The 18,828-nt window shown below is 30.0% G+C and overlaps 1 protein-coding gene across 19 annotated transcripts in view; it reads left to right on the plus strand.

Annotated features, from left to right (window-relative positions):
• Window positions 1-18,828, plus strand: part of LOC134688473 (adenylate kinase 9-like) — a 36,322-nt gene that overhangs the window by 3,888 nt on the left and 13,606 nt on the right. For 2 of the 19 annotated variants that reach the window (XM_063549208.1, XM_063549215.1), the window contains exons 6-22: window positions 227-334; window positions 561-629; window positions 998-1,126; window positions 1,562-1,636; window positions 2,030-2,271; window positions 2,812-2,992; window positions 3,253-3,412; window positions 4,591-4,644; window positions 6,225-6,254; window positions 7,803-7,934; window positions 12,516-12,822; window positions 13,509-13,736; window positions 14,306-14,430; window positions 14,811-14,828; window positions 16,520-16,606; window positions 17,550-17,603; window positions 18,277-18,323. In XM_063549208.1, the coding sequence (XP_063405278.1) occupies window positions 227-334; window positions 561-629; window positions 998-1,126; window positions 1,562-1,636; window positions 2,030-2,271; window positions 2,812-2,992; window positions 3,253-3,412; window positions 4,591-4,644; window positions 6,225-6,254; window positions 7,803-7,934; window positions 12,516-12,822; window positions 13,509-13,736; window positions 14,306-14,430; window positions 14,811-14,828; window positions 16,520-16,606; window positions 17,550-17,603; window positions 18,277-18,323 (2,046 nt within the window). Of the gene's footprint in view, window positions 1-226; window positions 335-560; window positions 630-997; window positions 1,127-1,561; window positions 1,637-2,029; window positions 2,272-2,811; window positions 2,993-3,252; window positions 3,413-3,927; window positions 3,988-4,590; window positions 4,645-6,224; window positions 6,255-7,802; window positions 7,935-12,515; window positions 12,823-13,508; window positions 13,737-14,305; window positions 14,431-14,810; window positions 14,829-16,519; window positions 16,607-17,549; window positions 17,604-18,276; window positions 18,324-18,828 lie in introns of all 19 variants that reach the window. The other 17 variants (XM_063549209.1, XM_063549216.1, XM_063549210.1 and 14 more) reach the window with 13 other exon arrangements.

Here is an 18,828-nt window from a genome sequence, read left to right on the forward strand (position 1 = left end):
ATCATGGCTAGATGTCTTTTTGTTATTTTGTCCTTAGATTAATATTGCAGTACATATTCCCCTCATCTCTTTTTATGTTCTCTTCATTTAATTTTGTTGAACTTCATTTGGCTTCAGGAATTAAAGTGATGTTATAATGATATACATGTCTAAACTACACTGTTATTATTCATTTTGTTCATGTTTATAAAATAAATCAATATTACGTAAACTTTAATTTTCACAGATACCAGATAAAGATCTAGAAGAGAGAAGAACTGGTCAGAAGGTTGACCCTTTAACTGGTATAACTTACATAAAGGAAGTGTATGCACCTGAAAAACCAACTAAACAGGTAATTATATTTTTAAAGTGGACTTCTCATTATATAAATCAAAATTTCAAGTATAATAGAGAATGTGAAAGTAAATAGATACATATCGTAGAATGACCTTTTAAAGTTCTGTAGTTTTGTATCAAAATTTGTATTAGTACTATTGTTAAGTAATGGCTAGTCAGTACAAATTATATTATTTTTATTGAATTGTCATTTTGTAATTGGAAATACCTTTTAATTACAGCCTACCACCGAGGAAGAAGGAGAAGAAGAAGAGGAGGAGGCAGAGGAAGAAGAAGAGGCTGGTTTGGAGGTAAGGAGTAAAATAAACAGGGTACCAGGATAGAAAAGGGGAGATAAATTACCTTAAAAAAGCTCAAACATTCTTCTAGTTAGGATACAGAAGAAACTTGGTAGTTTTTTTTTAACTACAAATCAACTGACATGCCAAATTTCCAATAGTCTTTGAAAGGTATATTGTTATTACTATTATCAGCATTTCTTACATGCGTCTTTAAGATTTATTATACTTTGTGTTTATTCATTTCAAATGATTTTAATAGATGAAAAGATAATTATATAGGCATGCATTGTAAAAAGCTTTTTTGTTTGTTTTTGATTTTTGGAGATTACAATCATTTAAACAGCAAAATCCATTAACATTTGTATTCTAAATGATAGGAAGAAGAGATGGTTGAAGAACTGCCTCCAGAGACATTAGAGAGACTTGTACGAAGACCAGAAGATCTTCCCAATAAAGTGGGGGATAATATACGCAAATATAAAACTAACATGCTAAGATTACTAGAGGTAAGTCAATAATTAAAAAATACATTTTGAAATTGTATATGGTATAAGGGAAGAGAGTCAAAGCTAAACTGTCATAGATATCAGGCTTAAAATTTTGTTTGCCCACATGAGTTTTGTCTTCAAAAGACGGTGGCACTCAATTCAAGAAAGTTTAAAATTATGTACAAAGTTTAAGAGCATTGACAACTCATATTTCAACAGACTCTGCTAATTTCATAAATAAGTACATGTTCAGTTATTTGCAGTAGATTTTGTAATTATTGGTAAACAAAAGAGAATATATGATGCATAGATTTTTAAGTAGTATTTGAAATAAGCAAATAGGAGTATTTATAGCAATTATATTAAAATGAAGTATTAAAATAGAATTGGGTTATATATAGACAGTATCAGTTATTGTATGTTTGACTAAGTACTATGTGTTTTGTGTTTTAGGATTACATGGCAGACCATGATCAGCAGTTTCTGATTGAGATGGATGGAAATCAATCACAGACAGTTCTATTCAAAGTATGTAGGAAGTATCAGAACTTTTAGTCAAACATTTTGCAATTTACAAATCACTTGTTTTCATGTCATGATAACCTTCTTAAGAAATGTGAAGACCCAATGAAACACATTTGTTACATGACTTAATTACTAATCTTTCAAGAGTTTTTTTTATCTTTAAAAGACGAAGAAAATTGTAATCCACGAATGAAGATACTTTGAAGTTTTAATTTTATATCCTTTCAACTTGTTTATAATAAAAAGTGTAAAATTTTAAATTGTCAAGGGAAAACCATGAATTTGTAACTTTAAAGTTAGAATTGCCATTCTTTGACAGATGGTGATCCTTACATGAAAACTTAAAATGCTATTATGTTAAAGTATGATTCACAATTTTTTTTCAATAATTTTTAGCAATTAATGACACGGTTGAATTGTTTTGTGTTGAGACCAGCCGCTGTTCCAATGAGACTGATTGACCCTGACGAGGAAGATGTCCCAGAGGACATAGAGGCTGATGAGTTAATGAGACTTCTTGGTCCAAAGAGAATGGTAGCTCCTAGATTCAGGTGGCGTCGCAGTAGATGGATGAAGAATTGTCCAGTTGCCTTACATGATGGAAATATTATACCAGGAAAACCAGAATTTTGTGTCAGGTATAGTGCAATGCTTAAATCTAGATATCTCTGTAATCTTGCCTTTTATAGCATTATATTAGATTGTTCTCTCATATGTTATTTATCTGTTTTATTTCTTCTATTGTTTTATACCTGTGTTTAGGTCATTTACCAAAACCTTAGAATTTGTGCTGATTGTTGACTTCTCTCTTGTGTATATAAAAAAGAAGATTTGGTATTATTGGCAATGAAACAACTCTTCACAAGAGACTAAATGACTCTCAAATTAACAGCTTTAGGGCACCATACGTCTTTCAGTAATGAGCAAAGCCCATGCCATGCACTTACTATGTGTACTGTTATTTTCAGTAATTTAGGCTATAAACGATAAACAATTTGTTATTTTAGGGTTCACATATCTAGACTAATGATCATTTAGCATCTGTTATAAAATATAAATACATGTGAAGGGTTAATATGTTTTATCTGATTGTACAATTATAGGAAAATAAAAGGTATGTTTTGAGACATGTTAAAAGTTACCTTATTTGAATAAATTGTAATTTTGTGTTTTTACAGTTTCCTGGATAAGATTTACTGTTTGTCAAGTATTGATGCCATATCTAAGTTTATGAAGAATCCACGGCCGTACCTACTGCCACCCCAGCCACGACCACCATGTAAACTCTCCGTCATGGGACCACCTCTGTCAGGAAAAACTACATTATGTCATCTTCTTGCCACTAAATATGGGGCAAAGGTTTGTTTATTTTTGTCTATTTCAGATGTTTTGATTAGAATTTTTCAATTCTATATTGTAGTTCAAAGTAATATACATGAGCAACTTGTTTTAAATTCATGAAATTTTATCAGCCAATTCTATTTTAAGTATTTTACATTTAATATTTATGTCATATTAATGAAGATGTATCTCAAAGATTCTGAAGTTATGGAGTCAATTTTTGGGTCAAAAACATGTTTTAATCATAGTTGAACACTGTTTCTGACTTTCTGTTATAGGTTTTAGATATGGATGCCATAATTCAGCCTCATTTAGATGAAGAAAAGAAAAGATTTCTTGAGAAAACTAAAGAGGATGCTACAGAAACTGCTATTACTACTGTAAAACTGAAAATGAAAGAACAAATGGAGGCTGAACAAGCTGCTAGAGAAGCTGAAGGTAAACCAATAAGAAATCTTGACACTTTAACCAATAGAATTGTTTTTAACACTTATTTTATGATCATTTAGTTCTAATTTGGTTTAGAAAAGTTTTAAGTGTACAAATTGTAATGTCCTGTGTCTTGCATGAAACTCAAATATGTTTGTCTGAAAAAACACAGGTCTTGGTTAAAGTATTGTTTTGTTTAATGGTAATTGTTAAATAGTTTCACCTTAAAGAAATCAGCCTAATTGTTTTCTAATTATTGTGATTGTGAATAGTTGGTCCTGTACCAGAAAAACCTAAGCCTAATGTTGTTGGTAGGTAATTTTACCTGTTATTATATTTACCTTGGAGCATGGTATATAGATTTATATATTTAACTTTATTCAGGGATATTAGTTAGGAATTATATTTTTGTAAGGATTTGCTTAAGTATTGGTGTTAGATTATAACGTAAACATTTTGGTATGTGGGTAATAAGTTATATCCAATTTTATTGATCTTTGCGGCTCTTTTTTGACTATTAATAGCCATAGCAGCAGAAGAGAGAGCTAAAGCAGAAAGAGAGTCGATGACAACATTTACATTAGGTCAGGAGTTAGCTGACTTTTTGTTTCTATTTTAGTTGTCCTTAGTAACCAGCAAAAATCGTCATTTGTAAAATACTATTCGTTAGTGATTGGTTAGAAGAAAGCATGAAGAATTCTTGTTATTGAATAATTATGTCTTGAATAAATGACATACAGATGGTTTTTGCTGGTCAACTTCATTCTTTTAATTTTTGGTTATTTGTTCTGTTATTGTTAGTTATGTGTAGAGAACTTTAGCAAGACATTTCTTAGAATTAGGACATGAATGAAATTAGTGTAGGTATTTGCCACTTGAACTCTTTACATTTGGATTATATTTGAAGTAAAATTTGTTTTTGTTGAAAATCATCTAACTTTTAAAAACATCAGAAATTTCTGAAATACCAATTAGTTTTAGACTTTTATCAGAATCAAGATTAAAAGGGTATCTTTGATATGAATATCCTGACTGTTCCTAAAGGTAGTAGAAAAGCAATAGTCATGTAATTTGGGCTGAGTCTGTGTGTGTTAAAAGCCCAGTCTTTTAACACTGTTTGTAGTCCTACATGTACTGTGTAGATTAACTTGTGTGTATATGTGTTAATTGTGTAATTTTGTGTACAGAATTAGCTATGTTAGAGGAACAAGCTGAGGAGGAAGAACAAGATATACCAGAAGGTATCCATGACTACCACTTGCATGTTTTGAATAGCATCTATTTAGCATTGTAGCACTATAGATTAGTCACTTTCCTTTAGTATGATATCAGGTTTTCTTACCAAATTCCTAAATGACAGTAAAAACGCTTTACCTAAAATATTCGACTATCACTTAACAAAGTTCACAACCCACTTAACAAAGTTCACGACCCTATCACTAATATTTATATTGGTTATTTAACACAGAAATAATGTATATATTTGATTTATTTTTTTCACTTGAAGTCACAGACATCTGTACATTTACTCAAAGAAATTTTATATTTTGTATAAAGGATATTTGTACATGTTGTATGTATAATTTGATTTTTTAGTTAAAAAACCCCTGAGCTCTCCATTAATATTATACATATCTTTGGATAAAATTAGAATATTTGAAGTTGAATTAAAAATCTTTATCTCATAAACATAAATACATGTTTTACACACCAACCCTACTCATACATTTTATATCATTGTGCATGGTTAGTGCACTTGAGGATTAATACAGAATCATTATATTGTGTATCTGGTTACGGTAGGGAGAAAGGCACTAATCTATTAAAATTTCCTGGTGGTTTGACAGATAGCCTGGACAATTATAGGAAAGAATCACTTAAATCTTATACTTGGCAGAGTGAAAATCAAAAGTGCTTCTAACCCCTCTCCTGTTAATTTATTTCTGAAACCTCAATAAGAAGCTAGAATATTTTTAAAAGATTGCTCTTGTTTGAAAAGAAATGGCATTTCTAAATTTTTACTGTGGTGTCATTAATATTCGTTGAATACCAATTTTCGTTCATTTCATGGGTACAGGCAAACCACAAAAATTAAATGTTCAAAGAGTGACAATTTTTTTGTATGCTTGCATGTAGACATCTGCAAAACCACAAAATTAGATATCCATGAACATGCAAGTCTTCCCTTATCCTTGAAAATTAATAAATCCACAGTACTTATAGAAACTGAATAAGCAGCCAAATAAATATATATTTAATGTAGAATACATTATGTAAAGTTTTTTTTGTGAAGATACATTATCATGTAGAAAAGTTTCCTGATTTGAATGCAAGCATGCCAGTATAATAGTCATATATATACATATATTACATAAGCTTATTTATAACTTTCACAGGTATAAATCAATATGCATGATTTTAAATTCTTATCACCATAACATCTTGTATAATATTTAAAATATCAATCCTTTTATAACATACACCCCTTATTTAATATTTTTGTTATTTACATATAATGGGAATTTACTCTATTAAAGCGATATATTTTGAGATTTCACAAAATGTGTGTCAAAAATGGTAATAGTTTAAAATCTTTCAATTCCCATCTTTTTCATATAAACAATCATTTCTTATTTCATGGCTGTAATAGAATAGTGAAAACTTTCTGGTTAATTTTTATTCATATTGAATAATGACTTATTAAACTTTCAACTCTTTTTATTTTGAAATCTTAGCACTTTCATAGTGAGATTTATCAATTCATTTGAACCTCCTATTAAAGTTTAGTACCTAGAATAACATGTTCTGTTGCTATATTTAGAAGATGACGAGAAAAAAGATTCTGATGATGGTAAGATCATTATTACCTCCCCTGCTTAAAAATTATCTCCCTTTGCTTGATATAAGTCCTTTGCTTGTATAACCAACCTTAGCGGCTTTCTACAGCACCCACCATTACACAACTTTTTATAATTTTTAGACCACAAAACATGAAAATATGGAGGTCGACTATGGATGATTGTTTAAAACTATTAACATGATTAAAGTGTTCCAAAAATTATGAGCTAGGGTGTTAAAAAATTAATTACTATGTTTTTTTTGACAGCAACAAGAATGTTATTAAAATCAAATTTGTAAAGTAAATCAGCTTAAAAATAAAATCAAAAGGTATATTCATTATGCAAGCTGAAGAATGCTGTCATATTCCGAAAAAAAATCTGAACTGAAATTGCCTAAGCTAAAGAAATGTAAGTGGACTGAATGTATTGAATTAAATAAAAGAAGGCAGTACTGACGTTCTGTATTATTTTATATACAAAAAGTTAACCCATTCAGACTGTTATATCAACAGACACCTCATGCTTTTATACCCTTTTGTTTATGTTAGTATCAGCATCTTCTTTCCTACAGCACTATTTTTCTTCACTTTCTTATAATTTATATATTTGCACCTGCATTCCACTTTATATCCACAGTATTTTCTTCACTTATATTGTTTGTATATATGCTTTTTATGTTTTTAGTCAGTGTTGATATTATAAATATCAAGATTTATACATTAATTGAAATACATATGATGGTATACTATATCCGTGTGATCATATAATATAAATTGATAATTGTAACCATAATATGGACTAAAGAATTGAAGATTATTGTGAACAAACTTCGATTTGATGGATGGGTATGCAGTTGCTAGGATGTAACAGTTTGAGAAAATTAATTTCTATCAAAATTCAAATTGATTTGTTGTAAAAGAGAATAATCAATATAAATAAGTTTCCATAATGTCCAGGATACAATTGATCTTGTATGTTGAAAGTATTAATTGCCAAAATGTTAAGTTTATCTTGTAAATATATGTCATGTATGTCCAGGTAATTGGTCTGTAAATTTTTACATTTCTTTTCCAACTGGGAATTTTCCTTAATCCATGAAAATTAATGGTACGGTACCCACGAAAATAAATGAATCCATAGTATGCCCAAGCTTTTAATTGGAACATGTTTAAAAACATTTCTTAATATCTAGGTAGCTGATTGGTGACCTATGGTAAATTGTAATTTTTAAAACAAATGTTTTTTTATGAAATCCAAATGTTTTCTGCTTGAAACAAAATAAGAAAAGGTAGGCATGTGTTTTACTCACTAAGTGAGAAACCTGCAAGATTAGTGCAGATTAAATGTGTTCTATGCATTTATGAAATGCATTTTAGGTTTTGGGTATCAAATAGTATATCTTACAAACTGGTCAGTCAAATGATTTCTTTATCTTGGTAAATATCATCCTCACAGACTTTGATTTATATTGGTATCAATCATGAATCCACTGCACTGAGGATTCTCTATAACATAATTGGATTAGAATAATAAGACCAATTTGATCCTTTAAATCACAGATGGAACTACAACAGAAGGAGAGACCATTGCAGTCAGTAAAAGTGATGAAAAGAAAGAATCGGATGATGCTGAAAAACCAGAAGGAGAAAGCGAAAAACCAGAAGGCGAAAGTGACAAATCTGAAGGGGAAGGTGAAGATACAACAAAGCTAGCTGTCTTAACTAACATCAGCTAGTTTTACTTTATACTAGATACCTGATAGCTATTTAGTCTATCAACAGCTCTTTTTACTATACATACATCATAGCTACTTAGTCAATCATCAGCTCTTTTTACTTATAACTACATACATCATAGCTACCTAATCAAATTTCAGCTCTTTTACTTATTACTACATACATGATAGCTACCTAGTTAAACATCAACTCTTTTTACTTATAACTACATATATCATAGCTACCGAGTCAATCATCAGCACTTTTTACTTATAACTACATACATCATAGCTACCTAGTCAATCATCAACTCTTTTTACTTATAACTACATACATGATAGCTACCTAGTCAATCATCATCTCTTTTTACTTATAACTACATACATCATAGCTACCTAGTCAAACATCAACTCTTTTTACTTATAACTACATACATGATAGCTACCTAGTCAATCATCAACTCTTTTTACATATAACTACATACATGATAGCTACCTAGTCAATCATCAGCTCTTTTTACTTATAACTACATACATGATAGCTACCTAGTCAATCATCAACTCTTTTTACATATAACTACATACATGATAGCTACCTAGTCAATCATCAACTCTTTTTACTAATAACTACATATATCATAGCTACCGAGTCAATCATCAACTCTTTTTACATATAACTACATACATGATAGCTACTGAGTCAATCATCAACTCTTTTTACTAATAACTACATATATCATAGCTACCGAGTCAATCATCAGCTCTTTTTACTTATAACTACATACATGATAGCTACCTAGTCAATCATCAACTCTTTTTACTTATAACTACATACATGATAGCTACCTAGTCAATCATCAACTCTTTTTACTTATAACTACAAACATGATAGCTATCTAGTCAATCATCAACTCTTTTTACTTATAACTACATACATGATAGCTACCTAGTCAATCATCAACTCTTTTTACTTATAACTACAAACATGATAGCTACCTAGTCAATCATCAACTCTTTTTACTAATAACTACATACATGATAGCTACCTAGTCAATCATCAGCTCTTTTTACTTATAACTACATACATCATAGCTACCTAGTCAAACATCAACTCTTTTTACTTATAACTACATACATGATAGCTACCTAGTCAATCATCAACTCTTTTTACTTATAACTACATACATCATAGCTACCTAGTCAATCATCAGCACTTTTTACTTTTAACTACATACATGATAGCTACCTAGTCAATCATCAGCTCTTTTTACTTATAACTACATACATCATAGCTATCTAGTCAATCATCAGCACTTTTTACTTATAACTACATACATGATAGCTACCTAGTCAATCATCAACTCTTTTTACTTATAACTACATACATCATAGCTATCAAGTTATCATAAACTCTTTTTACTTATAACTACATACATCATAGCTATCAAGGTATCATAAACTCTTTTTACTTATAACTACATACATCATAGCTATCTAGTCAATCATCAGCACTTTTTACTTATAACTACATACATGATAGCTACCTAGTCAATCATCAACTCTTTTTACTTATAACTACATACATCATAGCTATCAAGTTATCATAAACTCTTTTTACTTATAACTACATACATCATAGCTATCAAGTTATCATAAACTCTTTTTACTTATAACTACATACATGATAGCTACCTAGTCAATCATCAACTCTTTTTACTTATAACTACATACATCATAGCTACTGAGTCAATCATCAACTCTTTTTACTTATAACTACATACATCATAGCTATCTAGTCAATCATCAACTCTTTTTACTTATAACTACATACATCATAGCTATCTAGTCAATCATCAGCTCTTTTTACTTATAACTACATACATGATAGCTACTGAGTCAATCATCAACTCTTTTTACTTATAACTACATACATCATAGCTATCATGTCAAACATCAACTGTTTTTACTTATAACTACATACATCATAGCTATCTAGTCAATCATCAGCTCTTTTTACTTATAACTACATACATGATAGCTACCGAGTCAATCATCAGCACTTTTTACTTATAACTACATACATCATAGCTATCGAGTCAATCATCAGCTCTTTTTACTTATAACTACATACATGATAGCTACTGAGTCAATCATCAGCTCTTTTTACTTATAACTACATACATCATAGCTACTGAGTCAATCATCAACTCTTTTTACTTATAACTACATACATCATAGCTATCAAGTTATCATAAACTCTTTTTACTTATAACTACATACATCATAGCTATCAAGTCAAACATCAACTCTTTTTACTATACATTCATGATAGCTACCTAGTCAATCATTAAATCTTTTTACTTTATACCTCAAACATTCATGAACGCTACCTAGTAATCATCAACTCTTTTTACTTTATACCACAAACATGATAGCTACCTAGTCAATCACTAACTCTTTTTACTTTATTATGATTTTTGATAGCAGAATATTTAGTGAATCATCAGCTAATTAATCTTTATGCGACATACATGATCAGCTAGTTTTACTTATTTCAACATACATGACAGCTATCTAGTCAATCATCAACTCTTTGTTATCTTGCCTCATTTCATAAATTTAATAATAGTTTCACTGTTTGGGTTGTTTCCCCTGTTTCAAAATGTTCCAAGTTTTTCATTAAGATCAAGATTTAAGTAGGACAGTAAGTCAAAGACAATTGTTTGTCAGTGTGTATGTGTTGGAAAGTTTTAGTAGTGAAATTCTATGAAAGATTCTAGTTGTGTATGTGTTTACATCAAGATTTAACCAACTGATATATTCATTTTGGAGTTTTTCTGTCACATATATCATAAATTATAAATACTATAATGTTGCCCCACTGTAGTAAAGACTAGTTAAGTTTAATTGTTTTGTCCAACTACGAGTTTTATAGGAAGGATATTGTGTTAGTTTACATGATTTGATAGGAAGAGGAATTCCTTTAGGCACTGGATCACTGGAACAAGATAGGAATTATTAACCCATGCTAAGTTGTAAGAACTTATTCTAAGAAGTACTGGTCGAACAAAAAGAATGAATACATTGTCAGTGCATTATTCTGGAAAAGAAACAATGTTCTCTGTTCATGCCATATTATTGTCACATCCAACTATGTGTTAGTCATACAGTTAACTTTGGTTATATTTTGCTACAAGGTTCATATCTTTAATTTTCTTCTTTTTATTTTATCCCAATATTGACATCTGCGTCATTTGATCTTTGTTGGATAGTTGTGATAAGCAATCCTACCACATCTACTTTTTTCTTTCTCAAATATTCAGAATCTGCAAGGAAATTATTGAACAGAAACAATTGAACTTCATCTATGATTGCTTCAAATTGATTTTTACTAAATACATGCTAGACAGTCTGTCATCTTATTACTTTATACTAGAAACATTATAAATGTAGTTGGTCAAAAAGACATTTTCTTGGTAATATTAGATGCTAGTCTACAAGTATTTCTCTTGTATTATTGTTCTGACGATACACCTTTTATTATGATATATTACTTAGAATTAGTATCAATTTCAATTAATCAAACGTTTTATGATAAAGTATATCTTACTTTTTATTCTTTATGCATATCTTCTTTAGTCAAATTAGTACAAATCCTTTGTGGTTTGAAGCTTTTTTTCAATGATTTATCTTCAATAGGGCTTCAAAACCATTCAAATATTCAAAACTTTTTGACAGTTTATCCTTATTTTTATTAAATAATATATATGCCTTCTGACTAGTATGGCTTATGATTACAGTACACACATGTATGAAGTAATATGTCATAGGCTTATCTTACTGTTTAAGCCAGGTCCATATTAAGGTCAGATTTTTTAGAAAAAATGCTTCGAGAGTTTTGTTTGGCTCCTCATTTTCTTAAATATGTTATTTGATGAATAATTGCAAAATGCTAAATTTGAGTGAAATAAAGTGTAAGACATTATATAGTACATTTCAGTGTACTCATGTAGTGTCTGATTGCTTTGATGCAAATGTTCACTTTGTTTTAGACAAATATACCGTAAGTCAACTAAAGTTATATTTTCAGTTTATTTTTTCAAATACTATCATGTTTAAATCTTTTCTGGCTTGGTTTTGATTGTTTTATAAATTATATTTATATTACAGCAAATTTATACAGAATTGATTATTTATTGGAATTTAATAACTTTCTGTGGAAAATCTTGAAGTAATAATTTTTAAATGATTAAAAAAGACTTTTTTTTACATATTTAAAAACTTTAAACTTTTAATTTTGGCATTCTCTCAAAGAATTAATTATTGAAGCATCTATGTTTTTTTTGTGGTCAAAATCTAATTGTGCAGTTTATATTTCAATTCGTAGAATGTAACTTAACATGTCAAAGATTCAGTTTAAAAATGACATGTCATTCTAATAGATAAATCTTAAGATACATTTTCATATAACTTTAATCAATTTGAAATGTGAAATTAACATTTAGTTTTCATATGAAACTTATAATTCTGAAATGTTTCTATTTCTCTGTTCCTTCAGGTGTTGTCACAGATGATCAGCCAACAGAAACAGATGAGGACAAGAAACCAGAAGAAAGTGAAGGAGGAAAATCATCTGACGAGAAAACTGGAGAATCAGAACCTGGAGCACCAGCCAAACCAGAGGCTCCAAAAGTACCTGAGGTTGATGGCAACCACCCAGAAGTTATAGCTATGGTAGAAGAGGCTGTAAAAGAGGCAGAGAAGCAGTCAGTGACCTTGACACCTGAGGTGTATGTAGATATCCTTGACAAAGCCATCAAAGATGTAGAGAAAGAACAAAGAGACCAGAATGCTGAGGGACCACTGTATGTATACCTTGTATGGCTTGTAATTTATGTCCCTTTTCTTCATACCTGCCAACTGTCACTATTTTCAGGGGAATTTCCTCAAGAAAGCTATCAAATGTAAATTTTGTAAGTGCAATTTTGTCTACAATTTCAAACAAATCAGTTATTTTTCCATTTCTATAGGCTTTTAAAAGTATGAAGAAGCCAAAAAAACAACATTAATATATACATTTCAAGGCCCCCTTGAGTTTTTTTTAGAACTATATTAGAGCCATCTTGCATGCAAAACCCCCACGGGGATTTTGAAAAGTTGGCAGGTATGTTTCTTGTTTATTTGTAATATAAAAACAATGATATGTGATATGAAACAACCATTTATCAACTGTCCACATGTTGTGAAGGTTTACAGACACGTACTTCACAATGAACAAAACCTTAACTATATTATTAGCTCCAAAGGCCCTGTTCTTTATACTTTGCACAAATTTGCTGCAGAAATTTCCTTCTTAGATATATATAAGACTAAAACCCTTAGCAAAGTCGTTTCAAACTTATAAACCTGCAAGAAATTTTTGAAAGACTCTAAAATAGATTTATCAAAAGAAAAAGAAATCTATAGACAAAGAAATTTCAAATAGCGGATTTTTTTTTCTTTGTGTCAAAAGTAATGACTAAAACACTTATACTTTATAATATTTATTCAGGAATGGAGGCTGGATCCTTGATAACTTTCCACGAACCAGGGACCAGTGGACTATGGCTATAGAGAAGAATGTTCTTCCTGATGATGTTGTATGTCTGAAGGATAGTGACAATGGAGAATTCCTACTCAAGAGGTACTACTTAATTAACAAGGAGGAGATTGATGGAAAGATTAAACTGAGGAAAGATGCTGAGGAGAAAAAGAAAAAACAAGAGGAGGAAGAAAAAAGGTAATAAATCTGCTTAATTGACCTAAGACCTTATACACAAGATAATCATGTAGTGAATTAGTGATACATGTACAACAGACAACTTTTGAGTTTCGATGCATTTCCGTCAAAAAACTTTGGTTTTAGTGAACATCATTCGTGTGTTTAGGGGAATCGTCACATCCGTTCCAATGTTGAGGGAGTGGTTGGAAAACTGTAAAGCTATATTGCACTTATTATTCATCAAATTGAATTCTCATAATTGTCTTTCAGCACTGCTGTCATTGGTTAATTGTGATTAAGTACATGCAGAACAAATATCAATTTGACAACTCAAAAGTGGTCTATTCAAGCATTTGTTCGCCCAAAATAAATTTAACTCTAAAACACCAGTTTGTTTAAGAAAATGGGTTTTACATAAAAAATGTAATGGCAACTTTTTTCTGTCTATCCATTTTCTGATATAAAACTTCTGAAGAAATTCGATTGGAATTAAATTCCTTATTAAATGATATGGTTAGAAATCATACAACATCTGAAATCAAACTTGTATTTTCTGTACATAGTCTTCACTATAATATCAATTATAGGAGAAAGTTGGAAGAAGAAAAGAGGGCAGAGGAAGAAGCAGCAAAGAAAGCTGCAGAGGAAGAAAGACTGAGGAAATTAGAGGAAGGAGAGGAGGAACAAGAAGGCGGTGGAGAGGAAGAGGATGGTAAGGGACAAATATAAGAGTCACATGATTCAAGATGGGTTTTTAAAGGGCACCAATGAAATGTTCTTACTAACTTTTCTTGGTCATATCATGATATCTCTTTGTTTTTATTGTGTTTCATTTAAGTTATATTAGAAAAATTGAGTCAGGAAAGAAAGCCAGATTTTTAGGTTTTAAGAAAGAAGTGTGGATAAATGGGTAAATAGTTGGTGACTTCACAACTGAAAGAAATGTTATTGAGATTGCACATGTATGTTGGTGACAGTACTCAGATGAATTTGCTTACTAACTGGAATACGGTTTTGTTTTCAGTGACCTATTTCTAAAAATACCTGTTTTATCAATTAAAAAAAAATTAATAAAATGTTTTCTATAAATAGATGAAAATGAATCAATTGGTAAGCTGTTCATTTTAAGCTTAATTTATAATCACTCTATTTATAAACATTACTGCACAGTAACCATTCAATATGCTTACATTTTATTATATTATATTTTTTATTCACATTTAAGCCTTTAATGTACAGCTGATATACAATTACTTAAGTTTATTTTTCATTGATTTTTATGCGAAATATAATGAAAATATGCACAGGTTTGATTTAGTTTTAAATTCGATTGTCAATTGTACAACATGGACATGAGCATAAACAGTGAATTTCTTGTGTAAATAAAATGCCAATTAATATGAAATATATTACTGGTCCAAAGCTGGAGGTTTTTTTTTTTTTTGGAATGATCAATCTCTGTTTACCTTTAAAATATGATGCATTTGATTAAACAGAACAGCATGCCAATATTAATATGTAGCACTGCTTCATACTGTTATATAAGGCTTTACATATTTTCCATTTCACTTTATATATGCTTTTACAATGACAAAGTTATCACATGTTAGTAAAAAACAAATTGAAATATTTACAACAGGACTTTTCACAAACCAATTTATTTATCAACAAGAATATGCAAATGGAGATGACAATAAAAAACTAAGGAAAATTTTCCCTTGGTTAAAAGAAATTAAAAAACTGCTTCTTTTTATCTCAACATTGTGAGGTATGTTGACATCAAAATCTTCAATGCAATATCAAGATGTTGAAGTTTAAAACAAAAATCCGATAAAGGATATACTAATGTAGATGTAACATATGCATGATCTCACAATATTTTTCCAGTTATTAAACCTGCTTTTTAGAATATTTAGCATTATCCATTCTGCAAGCTTATTATTTTTATTATTTAAGATATACTTGCAATGCTTTAAATATAATATAACCTTTTACATGTAATACATTAAAAATATTGTTAATGGCATATTATTGAAAAATATTGGATAATATTGTTTTAAATGATAACAAAGAGTGACGACTTAAAATATTTGATTGATAGATGATGAATGTTAAAACACACACTTTTAAAAATGTTTATCATTTTCATTTGTCATGTTTGTAAAAATTTTGACTGCTTGGTGTAAACTTAATATGGGTGCACGGTTTTCATGAAAATTACACAGGTGTATATGTTAAAGAATACCATGTTATCAACATTGAATGCATGTGTCACTGCTTAACACTCACCTATGGTACATGTACAATGACAGATTATAACTAACATGTGCTGAGTTCAGAATCATGTAAAAACTATTTCAATGGATTTAAATATAGGACTTGTCTGAATAAATATCCAGAAAATATTAGATATATATGACTTGTTTACACTCAATTATATTTTGAATAAAGAAATTAACAACTTATAAATACATTTTTGAGTATTTCCCGAAAACAAGTTCTTGCGACCAAGAAATGTAACTTTTTTCACAAAACATATATATAGTAATCGAAATTTTACTGCATGCAATTTCAAAATACTTCTTTAAATATGATGCATGTTTAAGCATGGTGATTTTATCTGTTCTGGGAAGGTTTTATTGAAACAAAATTCAGTTTTCATTTAGCAATTGAATCAGATTTCATAAAGTATTTACATTGTGACAAGGGAGATAACTTCTGCACATGTTAGTTATGATTCTAATGGCTAATTGTTTTAATGCATGATTGATCTCACTGTGGTTTTATGCATGTTTGTCTAGCAAGTAAAAGTGATGCACCAGCACAGCCAGATGAAGAGGAGGGGGAAGAAAAGGAGGAGGAAAAAGAGGCAGAACCTGAAACAAAAGGTCCGTTGATATGACCCTTATACATATAATATTACTCAACTTAATTTTCTGATTTACAACTCTCCCATCTCCCACAAAAGGTCCGTTGATATTACCCTTATTCATATAATATTACTCAACTTAATGTCCTGATTTACAACCCTCCTACCTCCTTTTATATATGTAACTATTTGTGTTAACATGAAACCTAGAAAGGAAAAGGGAATACATTCTCGATGCCTTATTCAATCAATTTGAGATACTCAAAAGAAAACTGGCAACTATGTTAAATAAAGATTATAATTAAACTTGAGATTTTTATTTTGAATAAAATATTGTGGCATAGAAATCCAGGAATATCAAATCAAAGAACACTTTTTATAACTGGTCAATCTTTGTTAAAATATTTTTGTGCTTTTATTCCATAAAAGTTTGTATCAAGCTTATCATTTTCTGGTACTAGGTTGTGTGCATGGGAAATAGGAGATTGTGACCTAACATTGAATTTGCACATTGCATGATATGATAATGAAACTCACAGAATAATCATCCACTAGCACTCACAACAAAGTTTTATTTCACTAGAATCATTATAAATACAGTTTAAAGATTTTGTCAAATTTGTTAGACTAATCATAACATGATAGTGTTGCAATGATTCTATCAAGTTTGATTAAAAACAAACCAATGATGGAAAAGATCACACAACACACACACACACACACAAAAGAAATCTTTCTTAAAAATTTGAATAGAAATTTATTGATAATCAGAACAAGGTCTTCACATGATAAGACATTTTTTATGAGAAAAAAAATATCTGAAGATAAATAACAATGACCAAATAAGAATTTTTGATTATGAAATTCTTATGATCTTGTTTATTTACTGCCAAAAATATAGCAAAGAAAATTTACAGAGAGTGCTAGAAGAAAATGGTATTTTATTTTATTGTGTATTTCAGAAGATGAGGAAACCAAAACAGATGCAGAAGAAACCAAAACTGAGACAACAGAAGGTAAATAATAAGTTGACAAATTTAAGGGTATTTTTGTACTTTTAGTGTTGAGTTATACTATGTTTTTAAACAGTATTTTTATGCCCCCATTTATGGGCATTATGCTTTCTGGTCTGTGCTTCCGTTTGACCGTTCGTCCTTCTGTTCGTCCGTTCGTCAGTCCGTTCGTCCATCCAGATTCAGGTTATAGTTTTTAGTCAAGATAGTTTTTGATGAAGTTGATGTCCAATCAACTTGAAACTTAGTGTACATGTTTCCTATGACACAATTTTTGTCGAGCCTTCGACTTTAGTCGAAAAAGCGAGACTAAGCGATCCTTCATTCCCTCGTCGTCGGCAAATTTTTCTTATTTTTCTTATTTCAATGCCAAATTAGAGTTTTTACTCCCAAATTCACGGTCCACTGAGCATAGCAAATAAAAGTGCGATTTGGGCATCCCTGTACTATGGACACATTTGTGTTAATTATCTGATCATCTTTAAATAAAAAAAATAAAGAAATACTTAATTCTCCTTGAAAAAAAAGAAGTAAAAAAAAAAAGTTAAACACTGAATTCATTGTTTTGATCCATAAAGTCTTATAGATGATAATCAATAAAGACTGATATGTCTGTGGTTGCTTCCATGTCTGTGGTTGCTTCTATTAATTGTTTTTATTCTTTTGCTCCTTTTAGCAGAAGAACCAGTTAAAGAACCCTCTGTTAGGATTGAGGAAGAGGAGGTTAGTATAGAACAAACATTTGAACTTTTTATTGCTCATTCTGATATCAGGGTTATAAATCATTAAATTGTTATTTAATATTCATTCCATGAAATTAGAATGCTATGAGAGGATACTACAATGTAGGAGGAAAGAAATTGTAATCGCAAGTTACATCATGTACATTTTAATCTTTAATTTTGTTGCAGAAAGCTCGACATAAGGATAGTGATCTGGCGATGGTGGCGGCTACGGCGGTGTAAGCTAACTTCTTAAAAGGTTTATATTTTAGAAGGTGAAAGACCAGGATGCTTCATACTTTGTATATAGATGCCTCATGTTACAAAGTTTCCGTCAGTCACATGTCCAATGTCCTTGACCTCATTTTCATGGTTCAGTGACCACTTGAGAAAAAAGTTAAGAATTTTTGTAATGTTGGTATCTCTCTTATTATAAGTAATAGGATAACTATATTTGGTATGTGCATACCTTGCAAGGTCCTCATGCCCGTCAGACAGTTTACACT

The sequence above is a fragment of the Mytilus trossulus genome, chromosome 10, assembly GCF_036588685.1.
Source record: "Mytilus trossulus isolate FHL-02 chromosome 10, PNRI_Mtr1.1.1.hap1, whole genome shotgun sequence".
Lineage (NCBI taxonomy): Eukaryota > Metazoa > Mollusca > Bivalvia > Mytilida > Mytilidae > Mytilus > Mytilus trossulus.